The sequence below is a fragment of the Macrotis lagotis genome, chromosome 2, assembly GCF_037893015.1.
Source record: "Macrotis lagotis isolate mMagLag1 chromosome 2, bilby.v1.9.chrom.fasta, whole genome shotgun sequence".
Lineage (NCBI taxonomy): Eukaryota > Metazoa > Chordata > Mammalia > Peramelemorphia > Peramelidae > Macrotis > Macrotis lagotis.
In genome coordinates, this window is record NC_133659.1 from 3349274 (window position 1) to 3365834 (window position 16561).

The 16561-nt window shown below is 45.2% G+C and overlaps 1 protein-coding gene across 2 annotated transcripts; it reads left to right on the plus strand.

The window, feature by feature from the left end:
* The first annotated feature begins 38 nt into the window (after window positions 1-38).
* Window positions 39-6165, plus strand: CRYZ (crystallin zeta). Of its 2 annotated transcripts, XM_074221167.1 has the most exons (8): window positions 147-259; window positions 354-506; window positions 1115-1278; window positions 1762-1813; window positions 4353-4502; window positions 5261-5362; window positions 5454-5549; window positions 5823-6165. In XM_074221167.1, exons 1-8 carry the CDS (start codon window positions 152-154, stop codon window positions 5985-5987), a joined length of 990 nt encoding a protein of 329 aa, XP_074077268.1. In that variant the 5' UTR covers window positions 147-151; the 3' UTR covers window positions 5988-6165. The 2 variants fall into 2 exon arrangements, with proteins under 2 accessions (XP_074077269.1, XP_074077268.1); XM_074221168.1 differs by lacking the exon at window positions 5261-5362 and having other exon boundaries at window positions 39-259.
* Window positions 6166-16561: the final 10396 nt, after the last annotated feature.

Genomic DNA, 16561 nt, shown 5'->3' on the forward strand with positions numbered 1-16561 from the left:
CTGAGGCCGGGGCGCCCCGGGAGCGCTCGGAGCTGCCCAGTCCGGCCTAGGAGGGCCTGGGGGCGGGCGCGGCCCCGGGCTCTGCTGCCCTCGGGAGACCCCAGGCGGGCCCGGGACGCAGGCCCACCGGACTTGTCCCTCCGCAGGGCACATGGCCGGGCCCAGGCTGATGAGGGCCATCCGGGTGTCGGAGTTTGGGGGGCCCGAGGTCCTGAGGCTGCACACCTCCGTGCCGGTGCCGGAGCCCTCGGAGAGCCAGGTGCGCCCGGTCACCTCGGTGACCGTCTGCTGGGGGGCGCGGACCTGGGCCGCGCGGGGTCGCCGGGTGGGCTTCAGCTCCGCTGTCCACGCAGGTCCTGATCAAGGTCCACGCCTGCGGGGTCAACCCGGTGGAGACCTACATCCGCTCGGGGACCTACGGCCGGACCCCCACTCTGCCGTACACGCCGGGCACTGATGTGGCGGGGGTCGTGGAGGCCGTGGGACAAAACGTGAAGAACTTCAAGGTACCCTCGGGACGGTCCTTCGGGACCTGGCCCAGCCGGGGCAGAACGCCCGGGGCAGAACCGGGCCTGCGCTGGGCAGGGGATGGCTGAGGGCTAGCCACAGAGAGGACCTTGGAGCGAAGGCCATGGGGGCTGGGGTCCACGCCTTCATTTTACCAAACTTCGGTTCCCCCTGGAATCCTCATGGCATTCTGTGATTGAGGGCTCCTGCCCCTCCTGCGCTGCCCAGTGCCCCTCATGGGGCAGCTGGCTCCCGCTGCCCAGAGGTCAGACCTGAGCCGACTCAGCGATGGTGGAATGACACTGAAGCCAGATGAGGGGAGGCCTCGGGGAGGAGGAGGTGGGGGGGACGGCCGCCTTGGTTTCGGCCTTTAGGCAGGCTCTGGGCCTTTGGAAGGCATTTGGGCTGCCGCGGTGAGAACTGTGGGAGGACACCTCTGCCATGGGCAGAGAACACCCCCTCCCCCCACCCCGGCCCTGGGTTCGGGATGGCCTCTCTGGGCAGGTGCCAGGCTGAGAGTCTGGGCCTCTCCACTCCTGGTTCTCCCTGCCCCTGCTGTGAAGGTCACAGCCCAACCTGAACCCCATGAACCTCTCCCCCCCAACAGAGAGGAGACAGGGTTTTTACAACCAAAACAGTCACAGGGGGCTATGCCGAGTACACCATCGCCGCCAACAGCACTGTTTTCCCACTGCCGGATAAGCTGAGCTTCAATCAAGGTGCATCCATTGGGATCCCATATTTCACTGCCTACCGTGCCCTGATGCATAGGTAAGAACCCGCAAGGGGCAGCCCTCCTCAGGACGGATGTAGCGGATCTCCTTTTTTACTCTTGTGAGTCTTCCTCACCACCGTGACCTCTGAGAATGGTTGCCACAGGCTGACTGGGCCTTGAACCCAGGTCAGCAGAGGCCACAGGCAACGTTTTTCTCCACTCTGGATCCGTGTGACCTCCCATCCCCCAGAGCACTTCCCGCTCCTGGCTCCTGGAGCCGGGTTCCCCCTGCATTGCTGAAGTGATTCAGAGCTATGAAGACCTGGGTTCAAGTCACATCTGGGAGGTCCAACTACTGCCAACCCTGGAACTGGACATCAGGAGAGGGGAGGCTCCTGGCCTGCCCTGCTCCAGCCATTCAGGCACAGCGGCCTGACCTTCCCGACAGGTCCCTGGCCAGGCACTGGGCTCTCTGCCTGGGGAGAGGGGTCAGCCTGGAACCCAGCAGGAGGTCATCGTGGCTATATTCTCTGTTCTAGTGCCCGGGTCAAACCTGGAGAGATTGTTCTCATTCACGGGGCCAGTGGAGGAGTAAGTATTCTCAGAAAGGTGCCTCAGGGACTACCAGGAGGGAGGGTGCTGGTCCATGTGCCACATCCAACCTTTGCCCTTTTCTTGGGTCCTCCTGACAGACCTGGTTGACTGGGTAACCCCTGTGCTCAGGTCAAGCCTGGCATCAACTCTTCCTAGGCTCCTGCCTGGGCTTGCCATCTTGGGGGTCCCTCCATTGTGCCCCCTCAGCTTTGGGGGGATGGCGACCGTCCTTGCACAAAGGACAGTCGGACGCTTCTCAGACTCGACAGCCGTGGCCCATGTAGGGCCACAGTTCTTGGGCTGCGTGCTTGCTATGGGAGCATTTCTTCCTTTCTGTGGAAGGAGGCAGTAGGAGAAAAAACAGATTATTGTTGGTGTAAAAAAGATAAACTTAAGTCTTTAAATTGCACTGGTCAATGGTGGCTGAGATCTGGCCACAGTGGAGGTCCTGCCTATGTCTGGTCTGGTCTGGCCTGGAGTATGACCCTGGTTAAAGTCCCTGGGGAGGTGGAGATTTGCAGAAAATGGCCCTGATCCAGCAAAGGCTCCCTCCTGCCCTGGTGCACTGGAGGACCCTGAGGGTCCCCTAGACTTTGTCCCAGCACCTTCTGGCATGGGCACTTCCCAGCCTGACCTGCAGCTCACCTGCTGGGCCATCATGACACTCCCTGAGGGTGTGGACTCCCCACGAAGGCTGACTAGCTGACTGAGCATGTGTGGTTTCAGAGCTGGGCTTCTTGGAGCCCTGCTGTCATCAGCTGGTTAAAGGAGCTGCTCACCCCCTAGAATCGGAAGACAGGAGGCCGCTAGGGTCCTTGCTCCCAGGAGTGTCCAACCCCCTGAGTTCCTGCCTTCCCCTGAGGCAGTGCCCACCATACCCTATCTGCTGTCAAAGCAGGGATGGGAATTGTTTAGCCAGGCTGCCCATTGCCCCGGCCCAGGCCAGCCAAGGATCAGCCTGCTCTGAGCTCATCCCTGATGGGGAAGGCCCCAGGGGATGGCTCTGTGTGATTGAGAAGGTTTAATTGGTTTAGTTGAAATTTAAACCACAGCAAGAGCTCCCTTCTCTAACTCCCTGAGTAGACTGTTTGGAGGGGAATTCATTATTACCCAGAATGGCCAAAACAGGGCAAATAACCCCAATTAAATGGTAAGGAAGTTGGAGAGAGCTTGCCTTAGTACTTTCTGTCTAAAATACAAATCTAAGTAAAGTAAGAATCGGAGAAAATAGCTCAGCAGCATACCTGGGCCCTGAAGATCAGTTTGAAAAGGCGGGAACGTGGCTCTGTTTTCTGACCTAGTTGGACGACAAGAACAGGGAGAGAGACTGAGGCAGGGTCTGCTGTGAGGGATGTGGAGGGGTACTTGGCTGTTGCCGCAGCTCTCGGCCTCTTGAATGCCAGCATCTTTAGGGCTATTTGGAGTGGGCTCCCCAGGGCGGACTGCTTGCATCCCATGGGCAGGGCAGCCTACCAATGTGGCACAGCAAGGGGAGGACAGGAGATACCAGCAGCCTGGGCCGATGGGGTGGCCAGCCTGATTGCCACATCAGGGCTAACTGGAACAAGAGAAACCTGCCGCCCCCCCCCCCCCTTTTCTAAAGATAAATTGTAGAACTATCTGTATGGCCCTCTTAGTAATGTGTAAGAACCACCAGTCTGGAGTCAAAGGTCCTGTGTTCAAATACTGCCTCTGCCGCTTAGCACATAGGGTAATTTGCAAAATGTCCTTCATTTCTCGGGAATTCAGCTTGGTTTTGGGTCCAATGACTTCCTAAACCCTTCCAATCCCGAATCTATGATTCTAGGACCTTGGTCAAATCACTGATTCTATCTGGACCTCAGTTTCTTCAGCTGTAAATTGAGGAGTCTCTTTCAGCTCTCTCTCTATATAGCTCTCTCTATATAATTATATATATATATATATATATATAATTAATATACATGATATAATGATATTATTAATAATAACGATCACTGGCTTTGATATCGTGCCAGCAATAACCAGTCACTGTGCTAAGGGTTTTTTTTTTAATTTTTATCAATATTATCTCATTGGATCCTCACAGCAGTCCCAGGAGTTAGGTTCTGTTATTATCCCCATTTCATAGTTCAGCAATAGAGGCAAAATGAGCTGCCCATCTAAGGTCAGATTGGAACTTGGGCTTCCTTGATTCCAGGTCTGTGGTTCTATGCCACTTCACTGCCCTCCTCCTCTCCCCTCCAACTTGCTAGAACTGGGTACGTCTAACCCTAATCCCAGACCCCTCATCTTTGAAGCAGCTCCCTGGGGCAAGGGGAAGGCCCTCCATTTATCCTGCAGTGCAGGCCTGCACCTTCTCTTGGCTTCCTTTCTTGAGTTTAATTACTATTTTTTTTTTAAAAAGGCCTGTGTCGGCGCCAGTCTAGACATCCCCCATGTTCACATTGCCCTCTCTGCACTAAGCAGCGCCCCCCCAGCCCCCCAGAAAGGCACTGAATGTGAAGGAAGGAGGAAAGCTGATCATAAGAAACCCAAACTGGTCTTTTTCTCCGAGGTTGGAATCGCGGCCTGCCAGATCGCCAGAGCATACGGCCTCCAGGTTTTGGGCACAGCTGGTACAGAGCAGGGCAGGAAAATCGTTCTGAATAATGGAGCCCACAAGGTCTTCAATCACCGAAAGGCTAATTATATCAATAAGATCAAGGTGGGGTGACTTCCTGGGAGTGCCCAGAGGGAGGGGGGGAATGATGACAATAATAGATGGCATTTAGAAAGCTCCTACTGGGTGCCTGCTCAGCACTTCACCAGGATTGCCTTACGATATCCCTGGGAGGTGTATGCTTCAGTTTCACTATTTTACAGTGAAGGAAACTGAGGCAGGCAGGCGAAGTGATATTCCTATGATCTCTCAGCTAGTCCGTGCCTTAGGCCAGATTCTGTACTCCCTAAAGAGTAACACCCAGGAGAACTGGGCCACGGGCCAGTGCCTTACCCTCTTCTGTTTGTCCCCTTGAATTTTCAGAAGAGAAGCTCCCCAGGAATGGGGGAGGAGGGGGCTGTGCTGATGACTCTGTAGCTCAGAGGCCTCCATCCAGTAACTGGGCCACACTGGAGGCTGGGATCCTGTGAATGGGCCTGCCCAAGGACCTGTCCATCCTCGTTGGCCACTGGGCTCAGCTGAGGAGAGGCTGGGCCAACCAAAGGGAGGAGGCTTTTCTTTTTGTGCTTGATGCACCTGTTGCAAGAGGTTGAGAGACTCCAGGAAGATTCCATCAACTCTAAGGCTCTGCTAGGCCGGGGTTTGGGAAGGTGTTATTACAAGCCCTATGTATCTTTCTTGTGAGGATCAGCAGCTGGTGTGGCATTCTGAGTCCTCACCCCACTTCATGGGGTGCTCTAAAAGATCTATGGCTTTAATATCGGGGTCCGCGTGCCTTACTAACCAATACACTTGTGATGTAGGAACATGTTGGAGAGAGTGGCGTGAATGTGATCATTGAAATGGCATCTCACCTCAACCTCCACAATGATTTTCAGCTTCTTTCCTATGGAGGAAGGGTGATAGTGAGTACTTAGGACACCTGGAAGACATGATTCAAGCCTCCCCCTCATATGTTCAGTCCCCCTTTAATGCAAACTCCTCTTTGTGCCTCAGATTGTTGGCTCCAGGGGTTCCATAGAAATAAACCCCAGGGACACCATGAAGAAGGAAATCAGCATCATTGGTGTTGCTTTATATAGCTCCTCCACAGTAAGTGTGCAACACCTTTCCATGTGGTCCCTAGGGGGGGGGGGGGTCTCAGTCCATCTTATGTCTTGGGCCCAGGCAGGCAATCAGCAGAAGTAGCCTGCACATCCCTTCACCTCATGTATCAAATACACGGGGTTACAAGGGAACCGGAGCAACAGGGGAGCAAGTTCTCAACATCTGGAACTATGGGGAAAGCCTTGTTGGGTAGCTCTAGGCTCAGACATCTGAATGCCTTTAAATATCCTGTGTCTTTTCCTCTGGCAATGCCCACAGGAGGACTTCTTGCAGTCTCTGGCTGCTCTGTTGGCTGGCATTGAGACGGGTTGGCTGCAGCCGGTGATCGGGCCTAATTACCTGCTGGAGAATGCCTCGCAGGCCCATGAAGATATCATCAACAACCAAGGAGCTTCAGGAAAGATGATTCTGGTCATGGTCTGATGCTGCCCAGTCCAGTGAGGACTGTGGCTACAGTGAGAGGCTTTTCTGCCCTTCCCTCTTGAGCTTGTGAGCAGCAGGCATGGGTATAATAAGTGGCACCTTCTTTACCCTTGGATGAGCCCAAGGGTAATGCTTTGTCATTGTTGGCATTCATCAATAAAGTATATTAGTAATAGTGGCTGCCAGTGTGTTTGGGCTAGGCTCTGGTGGGGGAGGGAGGATGGAAGGCAAACTTTGGACTGAACATGTCCTCATGTCCTCACCAGGTTATGTCAAGCATGCAGGGTCACTTGGGTCACGTGGCAACCCCAGATGTCCTTAAACCTTTGTCTGAGATTTTGCTCCAGGCCAAAGGGGAAAAAAAAAGTTTCGAGAAGGAGGGAGTGATACCAGCATCCAGGGCAAAAGGGAGAGAGGCCAAAGAGGGGAGGGTTGCCAAAACAAAAAAGGCCCAGACTGAGTGAGAAGGAAGTTAATAATTGTTAAAAGCAAAACCCAAAGAACCAGATACTGCGTGATTGCTCAGAAATGTGTTAGGCAAGATCTTCTTGCAGCTCCAGTGGTCTTGGTGCAAAACTCATTCTCTCCAGGTACTAATAGTCAACCCTCAGATGCTTTGTGTGCAGACAAAAGCCTTAAAACAAAACTGTTGCCCAGCATCCAGGCCTAATGTGTTAAAAGGAAAGATCTTTGCCAGATAGATCTGTAGGAAATAATAAAACAAAATCAAAAGACTGAAAAAAGGAGAAGAGAATATAAAACATCAGAAAAACAACTGATAGATTGAGGAGAAATAATACAAGAATAGTTTATACTACCTGAAAATTAAGATTTAAAAAAAATCTTCAAATTTACAAGCAATTATCAAGGAAAATTGTCCTGAAGTTCTAGAACAAAAGGCAAAGCAGAAATGGAAGAAAATTCACCAATCACCACCTGAAAGATGGTTAATTTTAACTCACAGGTTACTGTACACAGCAAGAAAAAATATCATGGAATTACAATAAGGTTCACACAAGATCTGTTGACTGCTACGCTACACAGGAGGACCCCACAGGTCTTGGAATACTCTGTTTTGTAGTGCAAAAGAGCTGGGGTTATGACCAAGGGTAACTTACCCATGAAGGTTAAGTATTATTCTGAATGAAAAAAAAATGGACATTTAATGAACTGAAAACCTTCCAAGTATTTATGCCCCAAACAGAAGAACTTAAGGGAAAATTTAATATAGAATTCAGGGAGAAATCTAAGCTAAAATGAAAGGATTATAAGGGACTCAGTTCAAACTCTTACTTCCTATGTGTGAAAATATCAGTACTCATGACTGTCATTGTTATTTGGGTTAGAACAACTCGAACTGAGCTATGTATAATGGGGTGATTATTAAAAAAACTGTAGAGGACAATATAAAAGGAATAATCATTTCATTCAAATGAGGCATAAAAGGAAGAATGATACAGAAGAAGCTAGTCGAGGTAAGGGCAGGTAGTCATGAAACCTTACTTTTGTTGTGAATAGGGTCAACAGGGAACAACATCTATATCTAGAAGGGTGTAAAAGTCTTAAATTCAGAAAGAAAAGGGCAAAGGGTAAAGGTTGGGGGACAGAATAAAACTCTTGAAGGAAGGATGGGTAGGTTAAGGAATAGGAGAGCAAGATGGTGAATAGAAATAAAGAAGAGGATGGAGGAGGGTTAGGGTAAATAGGATATGAAGTTTAGTAAGGAAAATTAGGAAGAAGGTGAATGGGATGAATTTATTCCCAAAAAGGAAAAGGATAACAGATCAACATTTTGAATTCAACAATACATTGCTCTATAAAAATAAAATACAGGGAAGGAATAGAATTATGCAAAAAAGGGCTTGTAAATAGATTAATCAAAAGAGAAAAATAGGCAAATGGCATTGTCACCAATATTATTTAATATCCTATTAGGTCATTTAAAATTATTAGAATAAATTGTCTGAGAGTATACTTGCCAAGACAAACATAGAAACTATATGAACATAATCATAAAACACTTTTTATACAGACAAGGTCGGATGTAGATAATTGGAATAATATTTATTATTTATGGATAGGTAAAGCCACAGTGAGACTACATGAATAAATAATAAAATGATGATTTTACTTAACTAATCTATTTATTCAGTGCCATCCCAATTAAATCACTAAAAAAATTATCCTACTCAATTATAAAAAAGGACATTTGGAAGGACAAATAGTCAGAAATTTGAAGGAAACCAGTGGGAAAAATGTAAAGGAAGCAGATTCAACAGTGTCTGATCTTAAACTTTGTTTTAAGGTGAGAATATTGTTGGAGTATAAAATGGATAATTTCAAGTATTTTAAATTAAATTTTTCTTGAATAAATAAAACCAATATAGCCAGGAAAAGAGGAAATAAAGATAATTGAGGGAAAATCTCTCAAGAGAGAACGTGTTTGGGTCAGAATATTGCTGTTGTATAGGAAATGATGAACTAGTTGATGTAGAAAAACATGAGAAGACTTGGTCTTATGAAGGAAAATGTTCTCCACTGTCAGAAAGAGATGACAAGTGGAAATATGTATGTGCATATTTCTTACATAGGTGTTAGTGCTTTCTCTCAGAAACCAACCCTGGCCCCTATGAAGCAGCAAAGTGTTCACCATCCTGGCCCACATTCTACCAGGGCCTCCTTCAGGGCTGAGGTTGGGAGGAGAGCTCCTTTATTCCTGCCTGTTTAGGATGATGGAAACTTATCTGTTAGAGGCCCCCAAACCAGTCTATTGGAGATAGTTCTCTCCCAGGGTCTGAATCCTCTCTGTGTCTTCCACATCCACTCAACAAACCTTGCCACATGCATAAAAAGAGAAGATCAATTTATTGTTGTCTCCTCAGAGAGATCCTTCCAGCCAGAAGAATTTACCTCTTCCAGGTAAAATGGGCTATGAATTATGCTCCAGGGAAGCACTGTAGCAGAAATAATAAATATGAATAGCTCGCCTTAAGAGTTTAATACGAACATTCCAAATAAGTATCTGTGATTTCTGATTAAATCTTTGACTACATATATTTATCTTTAATCACATTTCTGGGTAATTGTATGCACACACATTCATAATTAGTTGTTGCCTAGAATGTTTTCTAATTAACTTTAAACTGTTAATTTATGGTTTATTCTGGTGACATGATCTGGAAGAAATTGCCCTGTATTAGTATTGAATAGATGGCATCGGGTAGGTTGTTTCCTTTCTTTGAATTCCTGAATGTGTTTTTCCCCTTAATAACATGGAAGCAAGTTAGTGTCCATGCTTTCTTTCATCTTCTTAAAATGAGAAAAGATATCTGACTGAGTTTCATGTGCTTTGAGAATACCTCGTTCACCTTTATGAGAGATTCCAAAGCCATTTTAGGTTGATGATTGAGCATTGGCCTTTTTTTGCAGAAGTCAGCGGGGGACAATGCTGAGTCTGCCTTTCTGCTGCACAATGACATCCCCCTGAAATCCCATTTTCTTCTCTCAGGAGCCCTTGTCACCCTAGGATTTGGAAGAGTTTCAATTGTTCCCACTTTTTCTCTGGACTTGATCCCCAGTCACTTGTGTAAGGGGATGCAGACATCTCTATCTTTGGTTCTGTCTCCTGAAAGCAGCATGCTACCCTTTGTTATTTCTTAAGATCTTCCAGAAGGCTGAGACATTTTTCCAAGCTCACCTCCAGTCCCCTGGATACAAGTTTTCCACACAACTGCAGGGGGAAGGAAATTCTTACCTTGGGCCATGGACCCCTTCAGCAGGCTGGGTAGAGAAGAAATTGGATAGATAAATTGAGGGTGGTATAGGGTTGAAAGATGGAGACAGGAGGAGCATAGGATGCTGGGAGAAGGAAGCACAAAGTGAAGAGATGAAGTTAGTCTAAGTTGTGATGGGAACTTCCCAGAAATATATACTACATGCATTGACCTACCAAGGTTTTCCCTATGAACTCAATTCCCAAAAGTTTCTTCCTATTGGCAATACATTGTCTACCAAAAGAGCTTTGAACTGATACCATTCTCTAGAACAGCAGACCAGGCCTGACCCAAGCACATCATGAGGGGAATGTTGGCATTAATCCAGCAGGTAGTAGGCAGAGCAGTGGGAGGAAGCATGCTACCTACCACCTTGTGTACAGGGCACAGGGGCATTGGAATCTGTATGACCAGAAAAGGGGGAAGGCTAGTTTTAGTAAGAAGAGACAATGGGTCAACTGCTTGAAAGGCATGTTGGTGCTATTGAGACAGGCCTCCCCCACGATGGGCAAGTGCTCCATCAACAAGGGTTGATGGGATGAGTGAGTGGAGGACCCCATAAACCAAAACGTTTCTATTTCACATCTTCTGTCCTTCACATTTTCATGCTTCACAGCTTCCTCCATCTGGGTGTAAGGTAAGGTAAGGAGGCCCCTTTTAACTCCTATTCATAATGCTTAGGAGAACATGTTCTTTCACATATACATTATGTTTCCTTGGAAAGCATACTAGATACCAGCCTCTTCCACTTGGATTAGTCCAATAAGGTACGCTGCGACTCCCAACATTTAGTCAATCCCCTGTATTTGCAACTTTTAATTGAATTAGTTGTTTTCCAACTATCTTGTGCAACGTATTGGTCTGCTATATAGTCCACTCACCATGTGCCTCTCCATAGCCTAAGTCACTCTAAGAATAGTGCTACAAAGTCGGGCCTTCTGAGAGAAGCCTGGCATCACTGAGTATATAGCCCCATTTTAATCTAGCCTGTGTCTTCTCCCTGCACATACTGATGGACCAGGTCTATGGTCCATCCAACTGCTGGTCTCAGCCTGGGAGCCCTCTTCAGAAGGAATGTGTTTCATTCTTTCTATTTGTACCTCCGGCACAGTACCAGAATGACAATAGGGGTGTTATGAAAGAATGGTTTTTGATTGGCTGATTCTTTGTCCATAAAGAAAGGCCAGAGAGTTAAAGTAGGAGATCACTCAATGGATGATGAAGAGGCTGGTGGTGGACTTAAGTAGGCCACAATATGTTAGCCATAAAAGCAAAAAATGGGTAGAGGAAATGAGGAAGCCCATGGAGGAGATGGACAACCCATCTTGGGGCAAAACTTGAAGCTGACTATCTGATTACTTCCCTGCCCCCCCCCCCCACAGTTAACCTGGAGTCATGTTAACAAAGGAGGAGAATTAGCACGGAATTCTGGATTGGGAATCCCAATCTTTTCTTTGTTCTACCAACAGAACTGGCTGTTGATAGAAGAGAAAGCTCAGACTGGCTAATATGACCAGAAACCATAATGATCAATGTTGGAAGGCATGCAGGAAATCTGGGACACTAATACATTGTTGGTGGAGCTGGGAACTCATCCAACCTTTCTGGAGAGCAATCTGGAATTATGCCCAAAGGGTAAAAAAATGTGCATCCCCTTTGATTCAGCAATACCACTACTGGATCTAGACCCTGAAGAGATGACGAAAAAGGGTAAAAACATCACTTGTACAAAAATATTCATAACAGCCCTGTTTGTGGTGGCAAAGAATTGGAAATTGAGTGACTATTCATCGATTGGGGAATGGCTGAACAAATTGTGGGATATGTATGTATGTGATGGAACACTACTGTTATATTAGAAACCAGGAGGGATGGAAATTCAGGGAAGCCTGGAGGGATTTGCATGAACTGATGCTCAGTGAGATGAGCAGAACCAGAAGAACATTGTACACCCTAACAGCAACATGGGGGTGATGATCCACCTTGATGGAATTGCTCACTCTGTCAGTGCAACAATCAGGGACAATTTCAGAGGATCTGTGATGGAGAATCCCAGCTGTATGCAGAGGAAGAACTGTGGAGTTTAAAAAAAACCAAAGATCATTATTTTCAATTTTTTTTAAAAGTTGTCTTATATACTACATAAGTTTGCTATCTCTAATATTTTATTTCTTCCTCAAGGATCTGTTTTTTTCTCTCAACACATTCAATTTTGATCAATCTTTATCATGGAAACAATGTAAAGATTATCAGACCCCCTTCTGTGGGGCACAGGGGGAAGGAAGGGAAGGGAGGGGGTGGGGGGAAAATTGTAAAATTCAAAACCTTACCAAAATGGATAGTCAGAAACTACTATTATATGGAAAACAAATAAATATTCATATAATAATAAAAAAGATAGGAGAGAAAGCACAAGCTCCCTATAAGATCTGTGATGAAACTGTACCCGATGAAGGCTGCAATTGCCTCATGCACCCCACGTGTTGTGTGTTTGAAGAGTGTTTTCTGTGGTATCAGCAGGTATTAAATGACTACTAGCTAAAGAGAGAGAGAGAGAGAGAGAGAGAGAGAGAGAGAGAGAGCGAGAGAGAGAGCTAGGAGATAAGATGACTACAGCAGTGGACCTTGGATAATATGTTCAAATCCAGCCTCAGATGTTCACTAGTTGTGTGACCTTGGACAAGTCACTGTGCCTCTGCCTGCCTCTGTTCCCTCATCTATAAATTGGGGATAGTGATAATACCTATCTTAGAGGGATTTTATGAGCATGAGATGAGATAACATATTAAAATATTTTTGTTTAAGTGCCAAATGTGTGCTGGGTTTTATTATTGTTAATACTAAATTATTATTTGAGTGTTGGCTTTAGTATTGCTATTTCTACTAAAAAGAAAATACGAATGCTACTTTTAATATTATTATTACTGTGCTAAAATGTCCTATGAATGCCAGCTTTTTGGCCTGAAGATTATAATTGTTATTATTACTAGAGCCAGATGGTGTGAAAGGCCCCCAGGGTATATGTAGACAGTGAGTGAATGAAATCTGTGGCCTTAATAACAGTTTGAGCCAGAACATCACTCTTCCCCAGGGATGCTTTACCCGAGGTGATAAGATCCTAAGGCCGCCAATTCAGCGATAGAAGGAATCCCAAAGGTCATTTTATTTTAAAACATCTTCATTTTCCAATGAAGAACCTGAGGGTCAGAGAAGTGGGTCAGTATGCCTATGGTTAGCCAGTTGTAATAAAAAATTCTCTGGATTCAGGTTGGGGTACTCCAGACCCCAAATTTAGCATCCTTTCTATGTTGCCACCATGCTTGTCAGAACTGGGACTGGTGATCTGAGATCATGGGAACCTGGTATGGTGTCTGGGATGTCACAGTTACAAAGAATGCAGTGTTGATTTGTGGGTTCTGTGTGTGTGTGTGTGTGTGTGTGTGTGTTACTTGTGGAAGTCAGAGAGAAAAAGAGAGAGCTCAAAGGCACAATGGACATTGCTTCATACATCCATTGTGCACAGTAAGTAAGTTACCAGGAAAATGGGTCCTCCTTTTGTCTATCCATAACTCCTAAAATTTGCCATAATTAGAGTATTGTTCAGGAGGACAATAATCATAGATAATTTTATTTTCTAATGCAGATTCAGGTCACATTTTCATTCTTCCTTAGATCTGGAGAGGTAAAGTTTCTTTTCTTGTAAGTTTTAATACCACTGTGTGTCCTCAGAAGTCCTCAGAAGGACAGTTAGGTGGCACAGTGAATAGAGCATTGGCTCTGGGATCAGGAGGACCTGAGTTCAAATTGAGCCTCAGACTTAATAATTGCCTGTGTGAGTCACTTTGGGTGAGTCACTTAACCCCATTGCCTTAAATAAAGTTTTATTTTTAAAAAAAGAAGTCCTCAGAAGAGGGTTATGCAGCTGTCTGTAGACTCTCCTTGCCAAACAGTGTCCAAAACAATCATGCTTTGAAGAATTCCAAAGGAGCTAAAGCAGTTTTGGGCTATGCTTCATTCAAGCAGTTAGCAAGAATAGATGACTCTAGTCTAGAGAATGAGGATAGAGCTGGAGATCTTGACGTGTGAGACATTGGGAAATTGAAATGGGTTTTCCAGAAATAGTTTCTGGTTGGGGAAAGTGATTTTTTTTCCAATTCTCCCTCATAATGGAATTTATGAATTCAATTCAATTTACGGATTTTCTCATTTGTGTTTAGTATTTCTTGCACTAGCTGTTCCTAATTTCAATGTGTGTTCCGCCATAATGGGCCACATAGAATTAGGTGGAATTTCAGTTTGGATATTGCATGCATATACCCTTAAATGCCAAGGTCGATTATGAATGAGCTGTATCGTTACAAGAATTGACATCTGATATCTATGTTGGGCATGGCAAAGTTGGTAAAGAAAAAGAGATGCTTACAAGTTCTCTCAGTGTTCAGCCATGAGCACACACTAAATATGGGAATAGCCATTTTGTAAGAGTCAGTTTCCTTCCTCATTTTAGGCAAAATGACAGAATGCCTCTTAACATGGTTGGAAACTCATCAATTAAAAAAGTATTCTCAAGGTTTTTAGCAGTCATTCTTAGACTTTCATTCGGCACGCAGAAAGTACAAGACTCTGGGGTCAGGATTAATTGTTTAACTGTCAATTCTGCTTAGGAGATAAAAAGAGTAAATGATGTGCTCTAGTAATATTTTTCATTTATTTGTTTTTCAGTGTGCTCTATTAAAGCTTGCAATCCACTTTAATTGGCATATAATTTAATTGCCACATAAGTTATTTAATTATATGCTGTGAATTGGAAGTGTTGTTTCTAGGCAATCATATTGCTTTTGTTACTATCCATCACAAGAAATCTTCCCCAACCTCGTGTTTATATGGAATTCCTCAGTGTTGAGTATTTCTATAGAATGAGTCGGAGCCATTTTCCCAACTGAACCCATCTGGGAGGGAACTGCCTCTTTTCCTGATGTCTGCTAGCTGATCCTTGGTCTGACATGTTGTTGGTGACAACATTTCAGGGGCTCACGGGCTCCCTTTGCAGAAGTGCAAATGCACTTCTCTCCTCCTTTTTAGTGATAGACATTGCCAAGAGAATGTCCTGGCCTCATAGAACTTGGAGGGAGAAAGAGACCAGAAAGGACACGGATCTCAAGCCCAACTTGAAGTAGGACCTTTTCCGTACCAGTGCCCATAAACATCACTTATAATGCACAGCATGCTATGAAATAACTTAGGTTACAATTTTTGCAGCTTCCTTCTGGAAATGTGGTGTCTTGTGCTGATCAAGGGATTGTATCTCTTCAAATCAACAAGGGGTGGTCGTATTTATGATTTACCCTCAGAGGGGAAGGTGACAATCCAGTCTGTCCCATTCATGTATAGATATTCATTTCCTGAGGTGCAGAGTGGGTGGGCTCGGGCTCAAGGACTCCTAGCCATTTTTACACATGTTATTTATCTGGTGAAATAGAGTCAAAATTCAGAAAACCCCCTAGAGGCTGGGAAAAGGGCCAAATTTTATTGATGATAGTGATATGATTGATAACAAAATGCTTTCAATAGATAATGCTTTCAAATTTGCCAGGTACCTTTAATACATTATATGCATGTATCTATTCATGTGTAAATGCACATCACACTATACCATGTACATGCATGTATATACTGAACATATGTATATCTGTCCATTGTGTCATGTAGCATGCAGGTATGTAAACATGCCACATACAGATAGATGTATGCATGTCATACATACAAAAACGACTGTACCTGGGATTTCCTAGGAGTGGGGAGCCTTTCTGGCTTGAAAACTCCCTTCACTAAGGCTTCTTGGGTTGCTGAGAGGGGATGAGTCTGTCCTATAGACACTTGGCTAATATTTATGAAAGGCAGAGCTTGAACATCTGGATTCCCAATACTAAGGCCAGCTTCTTTATCTCCACTGCCATGCTGCCTCCCGTAGAGGAGGCATGATCATGATCGTGTATCAATATGAAATGGATATTACAGTAAGATTAAACTCGACAGGAATAAATATTAGTCATAATTTTAGGCCCCCAAACCAACTACACACTTTATAGACTGGAAGAGTAATGGTTTTAATAACAATTTAAGAGGAAAAGATTTAGGGATTTTAGTTGAGTCACTATACACTCAACAAAAGTCAGCAGTATGATGTGGGTACCCGAAACACATTAAGATTAGTTATCAATTATTAAAGGACAGTGTCTAGAATAAGGGAGGAAACAGTCCTACTCTATGCTGTTTCAGGATGGAACTCAAAGCCACGTCATCAGAGGAATGGCCATTAGAAATGGGAATTTATAGTCCAAAAGAAGAGAAGACTTCTCAGGGACACGAGAATCACTTGGGTGTAGTCAAAGGCCTATCACCTGGAAGAAGGAATAAAATTGACACTCCTTGACCTCAATGGGAGAGTGAGAGCCAGTTGGTAGAGATTATAGATTTTAACTCAGAGTATATGGATGGTCTCTGATAGTCATGTTTCTGTCTCTGTCCCTGTCTCTCTCTGCCTCTCTTGTCCTCCCTCCCCAGCCAAAATTTCTAGGAAGTCCTGAAGTAAAATGAGGATGACCATTTCTTGAGGATATTTTTAGTGAAGATTGTGTATGGAAGTTAAGACTACGGGGCCTCTAGTGTCTGTTCTGATTCCAAATGAATACTATTAGTGTATTTTCTAACATTTTGTCTTGGGAGAACTCTATTGACCAGGGAGTTGATTTTCTTCCTTGCTATCCCCTCCATGACCCTTCCAGCCTCTGCTACAGAGGC